This window comes from Haliaeetus albicilla, chromosome Z, assembly GCF_947461875.1.
Source record: "Haliaeetus albicilla chromosome Z, bHalAlb1.1, whole genome shotgun sequence".
NCBI lineage: Eukaryota > Metazoa > Chordata > Aves > Accipitriformes > Accipitridae > Haliaeetus > Haliaeetus albicilla.
Window position 1 is genome coordinate 41,387,526 of NC_091516.1, and position 18,334 is coordinate 41,405,859.

The following is an 18,334-nucleotide window of genomic DNA, read 5'->3' on the forward strand; positions in this document are numbered from 1 at the left end:
GGAAGCCCAGTGTATAAAATGCTCTGAATTAATGAAAATCCAGGGTGATGTATGATATGGTCTTTTTTCTTGTAGGTATTTGTAAATTTTGCTAAGGACCAAAGCGATGACGACCACACTAAGGATCTGTCACTGCACAAAAACCAGACTGTGGTAGACATTGCAATCCTTAATTCTTTCCTGCAAGATGAGAAGGTAAAAGAAAGTTGTGTGTGAGCCAATTTCAGCAAAGAAATGATGAGCAGAATGCAAAATTCCTTTTCCTGGTATAGGATACTCCCAAAGAAGAAGCTAGAGGAAGAGAAACTGGACACTCTACTGATAACCATTCAATGCAATGCAATTCAATGCAATGAAAGCAAAATTCCTTTACAGGGGCAGTGCCTCATAGAGTCGTCTTGTACTGTTCTCAAGTGAAAGACTTGAACTTAGCTCATTACAGTATAACTCTGAAGCTGTGGTAAAGCACCCGCTAGATGCTGTGGGCTTTCAACCATACTGTATCTTGTCCTGTACAGTATATTTTCACTAGGGTTGCAAAAACAGTTCACTGAGGAATCATGGCCAGTGGTTATTTATAGATATTTTAGACATGCATGTTTTAGTCTTTAGAACACGCATGTCAGGAGTGGGAAGTTCCTGGTGCTACATCCATTGCTGGCAATGAACGCACCAACACAGTCAGTGGCAAAAGTCACCACCAGTGTTGCAGCTTTAGGTTGTGAAATCTTACTGGACTAGCTGTTTCCTAGACTGATGTAGGTCAGTTGGTGACAAATCTGGGGCCACAAAACAGTACTGTGCAGATGGGACGGCAAAAGACAGGCCATCATATCCATATATCTCAATCAGTAAATGGTGATACGCAGAACTGTGAACCCTGCATATGCACAGGGTTGTCCCACCAGCATCACAACCAATAACATACTCTGACTAGGTTTTTGTGTAGTTAAGTACTCTCCTGCTCCTTTGAGGTACTGCAGCAACTGCATGAACACCTAATAGGAGGAAGTGGGTGAGAAGCAGACCTAGGGTTTGAACCACAGCAGCAAACTCAGTAGTTGTATAGCTGCTAATGCCATGAGCAAATGCTAAATCATGAGATTTGTCACTCAGATACATAATATGTGCTCTTTAACCCCTGCTTTGCACCAGAAAGGTACCCATCATCTGAAGTTACTGCTTAGCACGAGCATGTTGCCATTTCTGGCTTTGCCAGATAAAACTAGAAATGAGATGTAGATTTTTTTTTTAACAGTATTATTTATGACTTTGAATAGGTAGGTAGCATAATTAGGGATTGAAAGTGCTTTCAGTTGATCTTTGTAGCCACAGTATTTCTTTACATTATGCCTGCAATGTTATGCTCTCATTCTGTCCATTTGGCGATAGCTACATTCATGATCTGACCAAGTTCCAGACTGTAGCAATCAGCTGCTATCTGCAATTACTGCAAGCTGTTCACCTAAAATGTTCCTGTTTGGAAACTGGTATAATGTTAGATTAATGTCTAAGTTTCTGCTTCTGTTGTGCAGTGTAGTTTCAGTCATTAGGTGATCCCTAACTGGAGAGTACACCCTTTATTATACATGTGACAAACTGCTTCAGTAAAAATCCCCTTGAAGGACAAGATTGTAAAACTTTAAAAATTTTGAACTAAGCCAGAATAATATTAGAGGGGATATTATATAGCAAGAACAACCAATTCTTGTTCACATTGTACAACAGTCGTGGGAGAGTATGCTTTCATTAATACACTTACGGGCCCCTCTGTCTTGCTTTTACATTCACAAATAGGTTCAGTAATGTGGTTTGAACCTAAGTGCAGTTCCTGGGCTATTCCTGTATGTCATGCCTCTGCCTTAAATACTTGTACAGGTTCTGCACTAGTTCTTGATGCTACTCCACCGTGGATTAATCATGCACCATTTTCTTCTGTGAATGCCCATAGCAGCCCAACAAACAGTGAAGAGGCTGGCATGAGCCTGAAGAAGGTTGATTGCGTATTTCCAGGTATACTTGGTAACACTGACCTATTCAACATTTTTAAAAAACAGTTAAATATTTAGCACAAGTTCCCAGTCCCTGCTGTGTCCTGCCTTGGGATAAAGTAAGAGCTTACTACGTGCTCTGCTGAAGTGCCTTTTTCATACTTTTTTTTTTTAATCTGTGTAATACATTGCTAAGGGGATTGAGCAAGGAGTGTAATGGGGATTGGTATACCTCACTTAAAACATGCTTTGTTATTACCTTTATGGCATCGTCACCCTATGGGGATGAGTTACAGGGTGATGAACACACCAGACTTCCAGGTGCAGAAAATTAACTGAACAGCTGAGCTACACCCATGACTTCTCTATAACAGGCTGCAGATATGTTATGGTATCATTGAAACAAGTAGTATCGAAGGCTTACCACTGCTAAAAATCACTATTACAAATCAGCATAAGTCACCGAAGTGAAGGGCTTAAGTTTTGCACTGCACCGAACTAGTGCATGTAGAACTAGAACAAGTTCTAGGAGGATTCAGATTTGGTCCTGGAAGGGCTGTGGTTTGCTTTTTCTAACTGCTCATGTAAATGATTCATTCGGCAGCAAACAACAGTTACATCATAATTCTCTTTCCTTAGCCCAGCAAAATGAGATTCTTGATTCCTATTGCCCTGTGACTGTCACGCTTATATGGAGTCTATCTGTGACAAAATGTTACAGTAACCATGGATATTAACTGAACTATTTCATAGCTCTGATCTGTCTTGTTTTTACTGGACAGACAGCATAATGCAACTCTCACATGAAGGTTTGTCATGGAGTAAGTTCAGACAGCCACTTATTTACTCTTAAGTGTGTGTTGGGGAAAAATCACTCTAGAGTCACATACAGTATATGAACCACTCTTGATAATGAAACTGCACTGAGGTGTTAACTTATTTTAAACTTTATTACTATTGACATGTTGCATCCCTCTTTGTAGTACGTTTGTATTTCAGTAAGGAGTTGTTGTATTTTCCCCATGGTTAAACCACCACTTTGTGCTTATCCTTCCCTCCTGAATTGTAGTTGGTCCTTCATTCCAAGCACTTTATGCTATCTGTAATGGGATCTATTTTTGCACTGGAATATCTGTTAACTTTGCAAAATCTAGAGAGATTTCACAACTGAAATTTCTAAGTTAAATCCTTAAATGGACATTTTCATTAAAAGCAAAAAAAAAGTATATATATTTGTATTTGCTAATAACTGTTATGTGAAGTATTAAAAGGCACTCTATTTGCCTTGTATTAAATAAAAAATAAAGCTGTTATGGCACCATTGGTCTTCAAAGTGTCATTTTTGCATATGTTCTTTTGAGGAGTGCTGTTAGCAGCTCTTTTTTGCCCAGTTTTGTTTTGTTGTGAACTTTGATGCATAATGTACAAGCAAGTTCCAGTATCTCTACAAAGTAGCATGGGGCACATACTATTTTCAGGCAAGTGAGGTCATGTAAGATTTGAAAGGCAAATGCTACTTTTATTTACTAGTTTAGAACCTTAAAAGGTCTCCAGCAAGTCCTAAAAAAAAAAAATGGTCAGTGTAACTGTCAAATCCAGCTGCAGAACATAACAAACCTATCTGGATGTTTAAATTCCAAGTCAGGGAGCTACCTCTGAATACTTCCATTACAGAGACATGGCAAGTTGCAACTATTGAAAATTTTTCCTCCTCTTTGTACCTGTTTTCACTAACAAAGCAAAATGTTGAGTATAAAGACTCTGAATTACCCTAAACTTAGCTAATCCTTTGCTAATATCAAATTAAAGGAAGACCACTCAAGTTAATACTAGGTTGATTTTGACCAGCAGTTTACAAATGAAAGCAGAATAATGGTCTGATTGCTCAAAGGAAAACTGATGGTAAAATTTTGCCTGCTACTGCCTGTAGTCCTACTATCAACCAATTAAGTTCCAGAATCCAACCAATTCTTTAAGTTACACTCATCAGGAAAATTCATCCAGAGGTAAGAAGCCAATTAAAATTTCCTGGGTTTTTCTGTTTTAATCTAGTGTCCAGCTGTTGCTTTGGGTAATGTGCTTGATTTATCAACCTCTTGTCAGAAAACAACAAACTTTGGAATAAAGCACACCTCTAACATCCTGAGTATTCTTTGCTTTCAGTACTGGTGACAAGGAAAATAGTTTTACTAAAAAAAAACCTACACTGTTTTTAATATACCTCTCTATATTTTTTATTCCAGTAAACAATAAAACAATTTTTGCATTCATGTGGGGAAAAAAAAAGTCCTCTTAATTCCCTGTCCCATTTTTCAGCCCATGCTTTTGTTACTAAAAAAAAAAAGTCCTTTGAGTTAACTGCCATAAGGCAGCATTCTGAATCAACTTGGTAGCAATGGTTTATTGGCCATTTATGTTTTACAAATAAACTTTGAAAGGTATTAAGACAGTAGTCTCTGAAGTGTTGTTCCACCCTGAGAATGCTAAAGATGGCTTTATTGGGGGGAGGAGTGTATGAAGATTTGGGTATAGGAGCTGGGACGTGTTACACTCCCTTGTACAGCTGCATCCTACGCACACCCCTTGCCTACAGGTGTTTTTTCAGTGCTTTCCATGAGATCTTAATGCAATTCACAGAAGCAATAATCATCATTAGGCAGACTGCACAAAGAAACTTCAGGAGAGAAGCAAAAACAATTGCTTTTTGCAGGTCAGTGATTAACCTGTGGAAAAGCCTCCTGAGTACTCTGCCAGTTAGTGACCTTTAAGTTGCAGAAGAGGGTGCTCTGTACCACTGTACCCAAAATACAAGTTTGACTTCTCAGCCCACGTGCCCTCTGCCATGCTGCTATTTGCTCCAGCTTACTGGCTCTAAAGCAACTATTATCAAGACTCTTGTTCACCAAAATGCAAGACCTGCAAAATGCTGTACTTGGAGAATGGGGTTTATCATTTCACAGTTTAAAAAGAGTAAGAGCTTGAGCTGTAAACACTAAAAATTCATGCTTTATACAAATTTATTTGGCTTTTAACAGTCTGGCAAAAAGTATTTCAAGAATGTAAGCATGTGTAGATCAGCTGAGTTTGACTACACGGTTGAACAAGGGCTAATCAACTTCAGCACCCTAAACAAGTATTAAAATACCTAAGGCAAAATGCATTATGTATGTAATCCACAGTTTTGAGGAAGTGTTTACTGATCAAAAAAGGTGTCATGGTTTAACCCCAGCAGCCCAGGAACCACCATGCAGCTGCTCACTCGCCTCCCTCACAGTGGGATGGGGGACAGAATCAGAAGGGTAAATGTGAGAAAATTCATGGGCTGAGATCTGACAGTTTAATAGGTAAAGCAAAAGCCATACACGCAAGCAACACAAAACAAGGAATTAATCAGCAGGCAGGTGTTCAGCCATCTCCAGGAAAGCAGGGCTCCACCATGCATAACGGTTACTTGGCAAGACAAATGCCATCACTCCGAATGTCCCTCCCGGTTCATATACTGGGCATGATATCACATGGTATGGAATACCCATTTGGCCAGTTTCGGTCAGCTGCCCTGGCTGTGTCCCCTCCCAACTTCTTGTGCCCCTCCAGCCTTCTTGCTGGCTGGGCATGAGAAGCTGAAAAATCCTTGACTTAGTCTAAACACTACTTAGCAACAACTAAAAACATCAGTTTGTTAACAACATTCTTCTCATACTGAACCCAAAACGTAACACTATACCAGGTACTAGGAAGACAGTTAACTCTATCCCAGCTGAAACCAGGACAAAAGGAAGGGGCTGAAGTGAGCTATAACAAGATAGTGACTAAATGCTCACCTTGTGGTAGAGTTCATCAGGACACACTATCTGACCAGCTTCACTGCAGCACCTCATAGGTGCAATTCCAGCCACACTGATGTTTTACATTACTCATAATTAATACAAAGCATTCCAATGAGAAGTCTTGATTAAAACATATAACTGGGTGACAGATATGTGGGGGCATTCCTTCCTAGACCAGTATGTAATAGCCAAGACGTGATAATTACAAGAGTCACCTAAGTATGTTATGAAAGCTATGCAGAAAAGTATTAAGAACTGAGGGATTAAAATAAAGGAAGGGTGAAGTGTGGTTCATGCCATTAGTGATATGGCTTGAGTTCTTTTTCCTGGGGGCGTAGGAACATCACCCTAAACTTCTGTTTAGCAATTGCTTTCAGGGTGCAAAATTTTACTGATTTACATTGCTAGTGATCAGCATTTTGCATCCATTTGTCATAAACTGAAGAACTCAGCTCATGTAGGTATAAAGATCTATGTGATGGCACTGGCTGACAGCACTTCCATCTTGTCCTTTCTGCTGTAAGTTACATCCTTGAGAAGGTTACTTGAGCGGTGAGCACTGCAGAGGAATCAGGAGCACGTTTTTCTGGGATTCCAGAAACCTGACACTGTCCCGCACTGAAATTAAAAGCATACATAATTAAGACAGCAATCCAATGAGAAATAATACTTTTCTCAGAATGCATGCAGGTTACACTAGTGAGTTCTCTGGATTCATTGTCTCTTACCAGCTGCTACCACTCTGGCATCTTCATGGGCACTGTGCCTTCCCGCTGCCCGGTGATCTGGGCTCTCGTTCCACCAGAGCACGTGGACTGAGAAAGTACAAAAAAAAGTCAGCTGAATTCTGTTAATGCTGCAATGCAACATGTACTGTAAGCCCTAGCAGTCTGCCTTCACCTGTTAGATGCCTTGCAGTTAGCAGAAACAATTCTCCAGGCAACTAAGTGGTGGGATGATCTTTTGCTGACCCTTTAAAAGGGTTGGGTCTTTAACATCAAATCTGAGAGTCTTTTCAGATAGCAGCACCTGGCTTAAGCCTATAACCCAATATACAAAGCTGGATTCAAGGACTGTTTACAGGACTTTGACAATCCACACCAACTTTTTCATCAAGCCAGCCAATCTTGATCCAGGACAAGGGCTTGCCCCTCTCCCTCCACCCCTTCTCATGCCAAAGTCCATATCAGAAGTTGAGTAGTACCTGTGTTAAGCAAGCCATACTCTGTGTGGAAAACACCAATCAGCTTGGTGTAGCCTGTGTTGATGTGAGCATTAATTGCAGCTTGAAATGCTTCACCCCACAATGCTGGCCCACCAGGCTTCATCTGGAAAGTAACCCATTCATATACTCCTGGAAGAAAAGGCAAAGATGATCTCAAGGAAGGAAATACAAATTAATATGCTGGTTCTCAAACAGTGCGTCATGGCTGCAACGTATTTATTGTGAAACCAGTACTGCAATTCCCTGCCATCTGGGGTCAGCAGGACATGAAACTGCCCCTTCATCCCAGGATGCACAGTATCTCACAGCTTCCAGGGGCTCACAAGACCACAGGCAAGCGACTTGCAAACTGGAGCTAGTTCAAGTGTAAATGTAAGTACTGGGACCCTGAGGAACAGAAGGCTTCATACAAAGCCCAACTTAGCAATTTCCAGTGTTGCCTGGAAATTTGGGGAGATTCAGACTACTTTGCAAAAGTCACAAATACACATATTTGTGGAATTTGGATGGCTGATTGAACAACGCAAGGTGGCCTTTTCTAAGACTGGCAATGTTTTCTGGCATTGAAGTGGTTTAAGACATTATACACCCCTTTGACTCCTGGCAATTGGTCACAGCAAGATCTGCAGGCATAACCAACAAACCAGGACTAGCTTAGCATCTCTGCTCTGCCAAACAATCATCTCCCTTGTTCATAGACAAATGACATCATGATTTGCCAAAAAACTCCAGTCCTGCTACAAAACACATTATCCATCTCCTTTCTGTTCAGGAAGTTACTCTAGATCACAATTGCTGACACTTTAATAAAAAGCCAAACACTTGCCATATGTCTGGTCTTATTCTCCAGCAATGGGCTGGAGGTAAACTAAAATGGGAACGAAGCGTTTGAAAAGTCACCTCTCCAGTTTTAAGAGAAAACAGCATAAAATTCAGAATCACAGGGAAATACAGAACAAAGATTACTGTATATAGGCACATGCTGAGGGCTAAAGCAAGGCCTGTTTGATGTCACTCCATGCAACAAAGTCTGCAAACGTTCATAAATCGGGGAACAGTCAATACTATTAACTACAGAGAGAATTAAAACACATATGGACAGGACATCTACACCTAATCTATGATTGTTACAAAGTATGTCTGACTTGCACCTATCTTTAAAGGGTAGGGATTTTTTTTTGTTTTTCTTAAAACTATTATGCAAAAGAAGCAGTAACATCAAAGCAAATTGATGAAAGAGAAAAAACCTCTGTGAAAGAGAACAATCATTTGTCTTTTTAGTGTGTCCAGGAAATGCCCTCTCACTGGTGGATGGACAAAGCAAGTCCGGGATGACTGCTCTGACCACTACTACAGCATTGCCATTTTGCATGGCTGTTTAGTCAATTCAAACACCTCTTCATAACATTAATGATCAGGGCTCTAGTCATTTATTGATTTAAGTTAGTGTAAAATCCTTCTTAAAAACTTTGTCCCTTATCTGTGTTATGACACCTTTTTCACATGGGTTTACATACATGCATTTGTTACATAAAGGGTTATAAAACTATGTAATACCTGGTTTAAGCTTTAAGCTATTTTTTGTTAGTCCACCAGCATCAGTAACTTTAATCAGCAAAAGAGAAGATAAGCTCACCCCCTTCTTTTGGAGGCTTCCCAAGTTGACACCAGGGTACCAGATAAGCAACCTCATTGTGCTGCTTTTCTATCAAGGGGAGAGCTGGGGAGATGAATTTTCCTTGCCAGTCTTTGTCATTGGCTAGTGCATGCCGGACTGCTGTCCTATGGGCAAAATTATCTGTAAGAAAAGAAGAAAAAAAAAAAAAAAGAAACTATGGAAAAATGCACTTAATGTCATATCAGACTCAACCAAAATGTGTAATTACAAGGAGGCAAGCTGTACTTCCATTAAGTTTGAAACTGATATTTTCAAACACTGTATTAGCTCAAAGCAGATGTGGTAAGTTTCCTTTAAATTCTGCAAAAAGTCTTTGCTTTAGCACTCAGATTTAAATGGTTTCAAGCCAAACCAAATTTTCCGAGAAAGTTTATATAAAAGTTAAAATATGTTAAGCAATGTTACCATTAAGAAGATTCATATATGGCATCCGCAGGAATACTGGATGTGGCAACATTTATGAAGGATAAGGAGATTTGGAGAAAGCACAGTGGATATGGAAGTGAAGTGGAAAAGAAAATTCAGAAGGAATATTAGCCTATCAAGAGAAAATTAAGAAAAATGTGAGTTTTGGCTTATATAAAATTATGTTAAAATGACAAGTGTAGAAGTAATGTTTGTTTGTTCAGCTACGTAAACAGTTATTAAATGCCCAAAATCTAAATCTTATCTTCTTTTTTTTTTTCTTAAATAAAAACAAATCCACCAAATTAAGAGTGTCTGAATTTCAACTGGTTAGGCTGCAGTGGCATCTTAAGCAGTATGTTTATGCAGGCAGCTTTCAATAATACAAGAGAAAAATCCAGCATCTGAGAATGGGAAGTATTTTGAGAAATATTAGTATCCTGCGACTAAGAGAAAAATAAACCAATTATTTTTAACTACTAAAGAGATATACGCAGGGGTCTGATTAATCAAGGAGAAAGGATGTTGTACATTACACATGTAAACACCGTTAGGAAACAAATAAAAACTACAGGTTTGTTCCTTAGTTTTGCATTTTAAAAGTTTCTCACAGATTATTAAAAATAGGGCGGTTTTTTTAGAGAGAAAGAAACAATAGACAAGGCTAGAAAGTTCTGAGAAGCAGGACAGTTTATTAACCATACATGCACATAAATTCATAATATTCCCGTTGACAAACAGCTGGTCCCTTCAACCCTCCAGGACAAAAGGGGTGACTCTTTATTCTAAAGGGGTACTCTGAACAGGCTGGATTTCAACGAGCAGACTGAGGACTTCAGAAACAAAATTCTCTCTCTCAGCATACAGATATACCCGAGACTGTAGCAGGTATACAAAGAAATGATACTGCTGTGCCTTCCCACCTCTCCATAACCCAAATATCAAGTTCCCTTGGGCTCCACAAAGGTCACAGCCAGCACACCTAGTTTCTCGCATAATTGTGGCTTTTCTTGGCTCACCAGCACCTTCCAGGTCAGCACCAACTCCAACAACATAAAAAGTTGATTATACTGCCAGATGCCTGTTGCCACCAAGGCTGAAGCAGCAATGAAACACTTCGTGTGCTTGGGCAGTCAGAGCTGGTGCAGTGGCTTCCCACCTCAACACAGTCCAGCTGCAAAAGGAGTTTAAGCATGCAAACTGTGTCTTCATTGTTTTAGGGGAGTGAACTGCACTAAAATTTGAGAACAATTATATATGCATGTAAACATACACAGACTGCATGTAGATTGTCTGCACTTATATGTATTATCTTACTAAGGAGGTCTTGACATTTTTTTCCATCCATTTTGAAATTCTGAAGACATTTGTGGTTCAGGAACTGACCCTAAATTAAAGATATTTCCCATGAAAAAAAGCACTCTGCCGCAGTTCCTCTATTATACCTATTTTGAGCAGAGATTGCTGCTTAAGAACAGTTGCAACTCCCTTATCACAACATGTCAAAATTGTCCTGACAGGCTCTGCAGTGTTCTTTTTGGTAATCAATACAGGTGCAAGATTTTTTTTGACACTTCTTTATAGTAGGAGCAACAAATAAAAGCTGGGTAAGCATATTCTCCTCGCCTTTTTGCCTCAGAGACAGGGACCACAGAGAGAGCAGATCAGCGCAAAGGGATGCTGAGCGTACCGTACTTCCAAATGTGGACCACCTTATTCATTGCTCCCAGCTCCGCCGACCAGAATCCCACCAGCTCTGAGTGAGCTGTGCGAAGGTGAAAGTACTTGTTGACCATTTCCACAAAGTCCTTCATCTTCGATGGCTTAATATCATATGTGCGAATTTCGTAGAAAATGCTATTATTTTGTCTGGGCCCTGTAGCAAGGGATGCAAGTACCTGAGAGAAAATATTAAGAAAAATAACTAAAACTAATTCTCAAGCCAAAAAAAGTCTTCTGTCTAATTTCTAAACTTTTTTTAAAACAGTGAGATGCTATAGATGGATTTTTTTTACTGGGGGCTGGGAGATGGGGGTACTTCATGATCTCCACTACAGAAGTATCTTGTGACTTTTTTCTTTGGAAATAGTTCCCATGTGCATTATTTGCTGCAACTCCTTTTGGCAGTGCAACAGACCTTTATTTGTCACACTGTCATGGTTTAACCCCAACCAACAACTAAGCACAATGCAGCCACTTGCTTACTCCTCCCTGCCCCGGTGGGGTGGGAAGGAAAACAGGGGAAAAAAAAGTAACACTTGTGGGTTGGCATAAGAATAGTTTAATAACTGAAATAAAGTAAAATAAAATAATAGTAGTAGTAATAGTAATGAAAAGGAAGATAAAAAGAGAGAGATAAAACCCAAGAAAAGACAAGTGATGCGCATGGCAATTGCTTACCACCCACTGACCAGTGCCCAAGCAGTGATCTGCCCCTCCCAGCCAACTCCCCCCAGTTTATATATTGAGGATGACGTTCTATGGTATGGAATATCCCTTTGGCTAGTTCAGGTCAGCTGTCCTGGCCATGCTCCCTCCCGGCTTCTTGTACACCTGCTTGCTGGCAGAGCATGACACACTGAAAAATCCTTAACTTAGGATAAGCGCTACTTAGCAACAACTAAAACATCAGTGTGTTATCAACATTATTCTCACACTAAATGCAAAACACACTGTACCAGCTACTAAGAAGAAAATTAACTCTGTCCCAGCCAAAACCAGGACACACACTCAATTGTTTATATTAGCCCATAACAAAGCAGGATTTTCCTTTTCTCATACCCCTTCCTCAGGAAGACAGCAGCAGGATGCAAAAAGTCAAAGCAATAAGAAGAGAGTCAGCTAAACACACTACTCAAAGGCAAGGCTGCCAATGCCACTGAAGCAGAGGCAGCACCAACGTCTGCCTGGCCTGCATTGCCCTTACCCGACCAACTCGCACTACTGCAATCTGTTTCCTAATTACAATCTTACATCAGTGTTAGCAAATTACATATGGTTGGCAAAAGAAAGAAAAACATGCCAAGGCTTGGGAAAAGACTAATTCCTTCCAGCACAAGACTGCTAAAGTCTGCATCCTTGCCCTTCACTGGCTGCTTCCCGAAGGCTGGTCAAGAACAGTTCTTCTATTCATATAACATAAAACCCCTTCAGAAGTCCCAGAATATGCTTACTTTTGCAACTGCCTCAATAACCTGAAACATGCTACTCGCCTCTCAGATAAAACTAGAAAAATTAAGGCCAAACCAAATCTTCGGCCTTAGCCTGTATTTGCACAGAGGTGGCTGCAGGATGGATTTTAGACATGTCTTATTTCACAAGCATCAGCAGGCATGCACAGCATACAACTCAAGCCACAAAATACAGATGGCCAAGACCAAAGGTCTTGTTTCCCAATGACCCTTTGGAGTATTACGCATCTAGTTTTGGTCGCCATGTATCACAGCTTCTTTTAGCATTTAGTTTCTAAATCCCCACAGGATCCTGAACTAGCAGTAATCCTGCACCGGTGACCCATCCAATGCCTAATTTCTTGCAGGAAAAGAGAAGCCCAGCAGTTTTCTGCCACTGATGCATATATACTGGGCCGCTGCCGGATGACTCCTCCCGTCCAAAGAAGCTGTCACACGATTCTGGAGAAGACCCGGGAACGACCCTCAGCACGAGGCGTGCCCGTGCTTCCAAACAGGCCCGTGAAAGAGGATGTCGCGACAACGACAGCCCCTGCCCCGGCGGGCAGCGCACGCCACGCCCAGCCACAAGCGCCACACCGCCCCGCCCCAAACCCCGTCCCCGCCGACCTAAGCCCCAAACCCCGCCCCACCCCACGCCCACCCCTGCACCAAACCCCTCACCCAAACCACGCCCCGCAGGCCCACCCCCCGCCGACCCCGCCCCCGCCGACCCCGCCCCCGCGGCTCGCACCAGCAGCCCCGCTCCCCGCCGCCGCCGCCGCGCTCGGTTCCCCCCGCAGCGCCCCGGCCGTTACCTGAGGGCGGGCCCGGGCCTGGGCCAGGGCCAGGGCCAGGCGGGCGGTGGCGAGGGGCCGGCGGAGGGCCTCCGGGGGCAGCATGACGAGCGGCAGGCCGGGCGGAAGGCAAACGCAGCAGTCCGCCCCCGGTTGCGTGAGAGCGCGGGCGGACGGCCCTGGGGCGGGGCGGTGGAGCCTCCCTCGGAGGGGCGGCCGTTGGGCGGCCGTTAGGGCCGGTGGGGCGGCCTCAGCAGCTCGCCCCACTGCCTGGGCCAGCAGCGAACTGAACCGCGGCGAAGGGTGTTTAATTCCTGGGGTTTATTCTGCTGGAGTGGGAGGGAGGGATGAACGAACGAACGAACGAACGAATGGATGGATGGACGAATGAGTGAGTGAGTGAGTGCACGGCCGAGGAGAAGTGCTCTTTAAAGTTACCAGACTTCAGTGCGTGAAACGTGGTACCTCTCTCTCTGCCTGAGTGCCTGAATACAATAAAAAAGTATCCTGGTTGCTTCTGGAGACCTGGGACTCTTTGTCCCCACTAGGCTGCCGTGGGGCAAATCACTCAGTACGTCACCCACCTTCCAGCATTTGCAGGATCAAATTTGAAATTGTACGGCTATAAATCTGCAGTCCTCCTCTAGAAGAGAGCCCTGTGGCTTTTTTTTGTAGTGTTCTTTTGGGTAAAACCAAGCTTTGTGCCAGGGGTGTACAGTGCCAAGCACTGTCACCCCATTAGAGCTGTATGCCCAGCTGTGTAGGTCTTACTGCTGCATGGTTACCTAGGGGTGGGATTTTGTGATGGCTGAGACCGTATACCTGTGCGGAATTAAGTATTGGCCAAAACAAGTGTAAAGGTAGAATTTCCATAGGTGTCAGTGCATCCAGTGTTTTACCCGTGGGAGACAAATGAGCTCCGAGGAAAGGCTGGTTTATGGAAGACAATCTAAATTGGCAAGGCAATATCCTTCATGATTCCTCTTAATAGCGGCAGCACATTCCTTCCTCCACCCTGAATAATTGATTTGGAGGGCCTCTGCATGGAATTAAGGTGAAGAAAGAAATTATGGATTCATGCCTATGGAGCATTCATGCTTTTTCTCACAATTACAGACAATTTTTATTACAAGACAAGCCCAGGAAGAACAACTGTCTAAAATGAGATAGAAAAAGTTGTTCTAACAAGCACATTAAAAGAGTGGTGTAGAAAGAATGAAGCATCTGCACTGCGTACATGTTACATGTTCATTTGCAAGTGGTATTCTTGGTTACATTTTTTGTATTGGGACAACTGAGCATGATACATGCTAAAGTGTTTTTGCAGTATGGCATGTATAATTCTCATAGTTTCTACAGCAGAAGCACACATGAAGTGTGATTACTGATGCAGTTATTGCTGGTTTAAGATTGGTTTAACATGTGGGTGTTTTTTCTCTTAGGAACAAATTTTATTTCAGCTGAAGGCAGGGAATGAGATGGCAAACTCCACAATATCTGAGGTTCTCCTTTGTTTATCTTACTATATGGATGAAGTAATGTTGTTCATAGCCATGTTGTGCTGAAATATTTCTTTACATTTTTAAAAGCTTTTATTTTTATTGTTTGAACTTTTCCTGTATTTGCTTTCTCGTCAGGAATGACCACACAGGCCAGGATTTGAACTGATTAGTCGTAAAAAGCAGGTTTTGTTCTTGCTAGCCTGAGTAGTCAAGAAGAAGCTTTAATTTTATATTTCTTTTGTGTAGTCAAGGAACAGAAAGGTGAACATGATTTTCATAATTGAGCAAAAGAGTTCAACACAGTGCAGAGCTAAAATGTACAACAAACTGCACTGGAACTCAGTGAAGGCCTGAAATGATTCCCTGAAATAATTCAGCAAATTATTTTATACAGCAAGTAAATTTGAGAAAACTGCTTATGAGTACAGCTAGGTGGCTGAGATAAAATTTGTTGAGAAGGCTGTTCTTTCAGCTCTGCATTTTTTGCCTGGGACTTGAATTCACTGGACGCCCCGGTATTTTCTCATTCATGTTCTTCTAGAAGTCTGGGGATATATCCTTCTTTGCATGTGGCAGAGTCAGTGGTGAAGTGAAAGGATTGTACCTCCAGCTCTTGCCTGGCACTCACAGGTCTATCAACACACAGAATGGTAAACAGGAGCTGAGCTTCATAGACGTAAATTTCACAACTCACAGATGGTATTGGACATCTGGGAATGACAGTGTTGATCTTGTAGGAGAAATAATAGTGGATAGTATCTGTTACAAATGCTTTTTGATGGGAAATTTTAATTTTGGTACTGAATTGATGAATCAAATGAAATTTTCAATTTATGTAGCTGTGACTGCCAGAGCTGCCTGAGTTGAAATGGTTTATTAAAAACTTTTGTTACTGGTGGAAACCAAAGCTCCATGGAAGCAAAATGCAAGAAGGCAATTTGCATGTGTTAGTGCATTTATGTGTTTTACTCCCTGCATGCAACATTTTCATCCATTTTCATTTTCCTGTGGAACAGGAAACACTTTTAATCTGATCTGTTTGTGACTTGTGAATGTGGGCAAGCGCTGGATAGGATTTTTTTATTTCCTTTGTATTCTTAAGTGGAGATGGTGATAATGAAAGGAAGGTAACCATCTGTACCAAAAGACAATGCCTTTCAAGAGCAGCTTAAATTTAATTTGTGATGTTTGCTTAAACACAGAGAAAGTGACTCAGAGCTTTGGAAAATGAGAAAGCACAGTACCTGCCCCATGGCTGGGGGGGACGATCCCATTTGTGAATCACATCTTTCAGTTTCCTATTGCATGAAGGGTAAACCAAGGACATTTCCTTCTGTTCCTCCGTAAATCCTTCAGCTTAAATTCCTTCCTCAGAAAGGCAGTTTTCAAAAGCACAGGAGAGTGTAACTCACCACTCATTTTCAATGGCAGTAGGGTTTCCATTGCGTAGTGCAGTGCCATCGGTAGGTTTGAGAAAGGTGTGCAGCAGGCTTGTTTTTCCACTGTAATGTTTTCACAAATCTCTCATGCTGAGTGCTGCCCTTGCTCTCTCTAGTTCTGCTGCTGGGTCAGCAAGCAACAAGTGGTTTTCTGGTTTGCACACAAGGCAACATTCCTGAATGTAATGCAGCCTCTTGGTATGTTCCCAGTAGGCCAGAACATGTAAATATCCTCTGGTTTCCATTCTCTCAGCTGTTCCATATGAAAATCTGATTAACAGCTTATCAAACTCAGTATTTCTTCCCTGTTTTTCCTAGCCAGTTTGCATTCCTCATCTCATGAAAACAACCTGCACTGTATATAAATATTTATTGTGTGGCACTGATGAGAATACCTGCAAGAACCAGTGTCGTCTCTGTGTTTACCAGTGGTTAAGAGTCACATGAGTCTTCTTCATACCCAGGGCCTGAGGACATGCTTGAAGCAGAGTCATGTTCAGGTGCCCTACTAGGCAGTGGATGAGCATCAAGAAAGTTGGTTTCATGTTTTTGCTTTGCTGGAGAAAGCCGAGGGAGAGCAACATAGTGGTTTATCTCTCTGGGAAGCAGGTCTGTGCTGTCCACTCTGGATTTACCCACTCCACACCCAAATATGCTTAACACAGCTCCTGACCTCACCAGGGTGGAGTCCATCAGCTGTCTTGGCCTGGCTGAGAGACTGCAGCCTTTGAGAGCTGCACAGCAAGAATACAAAGGGCAGAGCAGGCGCTTATGGCTATCTGGAAGGGCATTAGAGAGCTGCTTCATACTGCTTGATTTTAAAAAACATTTAGGCCTGATGTTTGATGTCATGACACCTTGCGTCATTATTTATATCAACACTAGGAGGAGATAAATTTTACTGTATCAAAATGTTCTCCACTCGTCTTGCAAGTAGCTGTAACACAAACCGGGTAACAGGCCACTATGCCTGTTTGAATGAAGTTAAAAAGAAGACATTCAGATGTGTTCCTTATTCTTTTTTTAGAAGATGTATTTCTTAGAAGCTTGGTGAATGGATTTTTCCTTTTTTTTTTTTTTTCCCCCTGGGAAATCTGCAATGGCTTAATGATTTCAGAAGAAGGGACATGTTAAAGATAACACACACACTGAAATCCTCCAATCATTTTTGTATAGTAAAATTGTTTTATTCCAAAGGTCTGATTTAAAAAAACTTTCCTATCAACAGGCCATAAAAATTATATTTAAAATATTTAAAGAGTGTATTAATTGCTTGTGCTTATTACTTGGCCACTGTAATTGCAGTTGTTCCTCTCAGAATGTCCACTTGGCCTTTGTGAATGGTATTTTTTAAATTTGAAAGTGAAATATTCCTTTTAGTAAATCCTTTTTTAGTTAATTAGGCAAAAAACAAATGCTCTGCTTGCATGTTTTCACAGACGGGATGACATAAGGCAGCTTCTGCCTCTGTGGTTATTTCAGGCACGATGCTGCTGAGAACTGGGAGATGTGTGCTACAAAGAGCATGGAAAGGAGACAGTGTGAGTATACAGATGAAGGTTTACGTGAGAAAGACCTAGCTGGGTTGACTTTTCACTTCACAGGTACTAACTAGCTCAATTAATACTTTCCCCAAGAAAATTAGGATCTGAAAGGATGCTAATAAAATACCCAGATCCTCTTTCCTAAGTTATAATTCTCTACAGCTTTCTCTTAGTTGCTTCTCTTTTCTGTATACAATAAGCTCTCTTCTGGAGGTGCAGAGTGAGATTTTCTCTAGGATTCAGCCAGGGTTGCACTTGTGTTCTGAACCCAGGTTTTCTTGCAGAGAACTGAGTATCAAATGGGAGCTAAGTATTGCTTTAAGGCAGGCTTGAACTTCTCTAGCATGAAAGCCCATAAAGCCAGGTGGCAGAGATCAATCTTTCACGGCCACCCCACTATTCCTTGGGCAGGTATTCTCTGCGTCTTCTACTTGGTCCTCTACAGTCAGACCTGGACATGTTTAACTTGGAGAAATCCAGGATGATTTCAGCTGAGCATGGAACATTACTGTGCCTCTTAACCTCCTAACCTGTCCAAGGCCTTATGTGATGGAGAAGACAACCAGAAGTACCTATTGCATCAGATTTGTATGAAGGACAACGGAGTCCAACACAAGACAGCTACCTGAGGAAAGTACCTTCTTACCTTGCAGTCCCATGCCAGGCCTAGCCCAGAGGTGGAGAAAAGACATGGCCTTGGGCAGGCATAAGAGAGGGGGGAGGCTAATAGGGACCACTTCCCTTTCTGGGGTGATT

At 41.8% G+C, this 18,334-nt stretch overlaps 2 protein-coding genes across 8 annotated transcripts in view; one reads left to right on the top strand and one right to left on the bottom strand.

Annotated features, from left to right (window-relative positions):
- The window catches only part of ABCA1 (ATP binding cassette subfamily A member 1), a 384,145-nt gene that overhangs the window by 92,993 nt on the left and 272,818 nt on the right, over nucleotides 1-18,334 (top strand). For 4 of the 6 annotated variants that reach the window (XM_069777312.1, XM_069777314.1, XM_069777315.1 and 1 more), the window contains one exon: nucleotides 76-3,312. In XM_069777312.1, coding sequence (XP_069633413.1) covers nucleotides 76-216 — 141 coding nt within the window. In that variant the 3' untranslated portion in view covers nucleotides 217-3,312. Of the gene's footprint in view, nucleotides 1-75; nucleotides 3,313-18,334 lie in introns of those variants that run through there. The other 2 variants (XM_069777317.1, XR_011323420.1) reach the window with 2 other exon arrangements.
- On the bottom strand, nucleotides 4,991-13,424 carry NIPSNAP3A (nipsnap homolog 3A). Of its 2 annotated transcripts, XM_069777320.1 has the most exons (6): nucleotides 13,115-13,393; nucleotides 10,817-11,024; nucleotides 8,680-8,841; nucleotides 7,023-7,172; nucleotides 6,547-6,633; nucleotides 4,991-6,436 (listed from the first exon to the last, which is right to left on the bottom strand). In XM_069777320.1, the coding sequence occupies exons 1-6, from the start codon at nucleotides 13,196-13,198 to the stop codon at nucleotides 6,360-6,362; spliced, it is 768 nt and encodes a 255-aa protein (XP_069633421.1). In that variant the 5' UTR covers nucleotides 13,199-13,393; the 3' UTR covers nucleotides 4,991-6,359. The 2 variants fall into 2 exon arrangements, with proteins under 2 accessions (XP_069633421.1, XP_069633422.1); XM_069777321.1 differs by lacking the exons at nucleotides 4,991-6,436; nucleotides 6,547-6,633 and adding an exon at nucleotides 6,658-6,858 and having other exon boundaries at nucleotides 13,115-13,424.

Excerpts from the sequence above, each read along its gene's own strand:
- NIPSNAP3A (XM_069777320.1), bottom strand. The coding sequence starts at position 13,198 with ATGCTGCCCCCGGAGGCCCTCCGCCGGCCCCTCGCCACCGCCCGCCTG. Across the intron at positions 11,025-13,114 it reads AGGCCCGGGCCCGCCCTCAG|GTACTTGCATCCCTTGCTAC; the intron begins GTAACGGCCGGG and ends ATTTTCTCTCAG. Across the intron at positions 6,437-6,546 it reads TGCCAGAGTGGTAGCAGCTG|TGCGGGACAGTGTCAGGTTT; the intron begins GTAAGAGACAAT and ends TTTTAATTTCAG.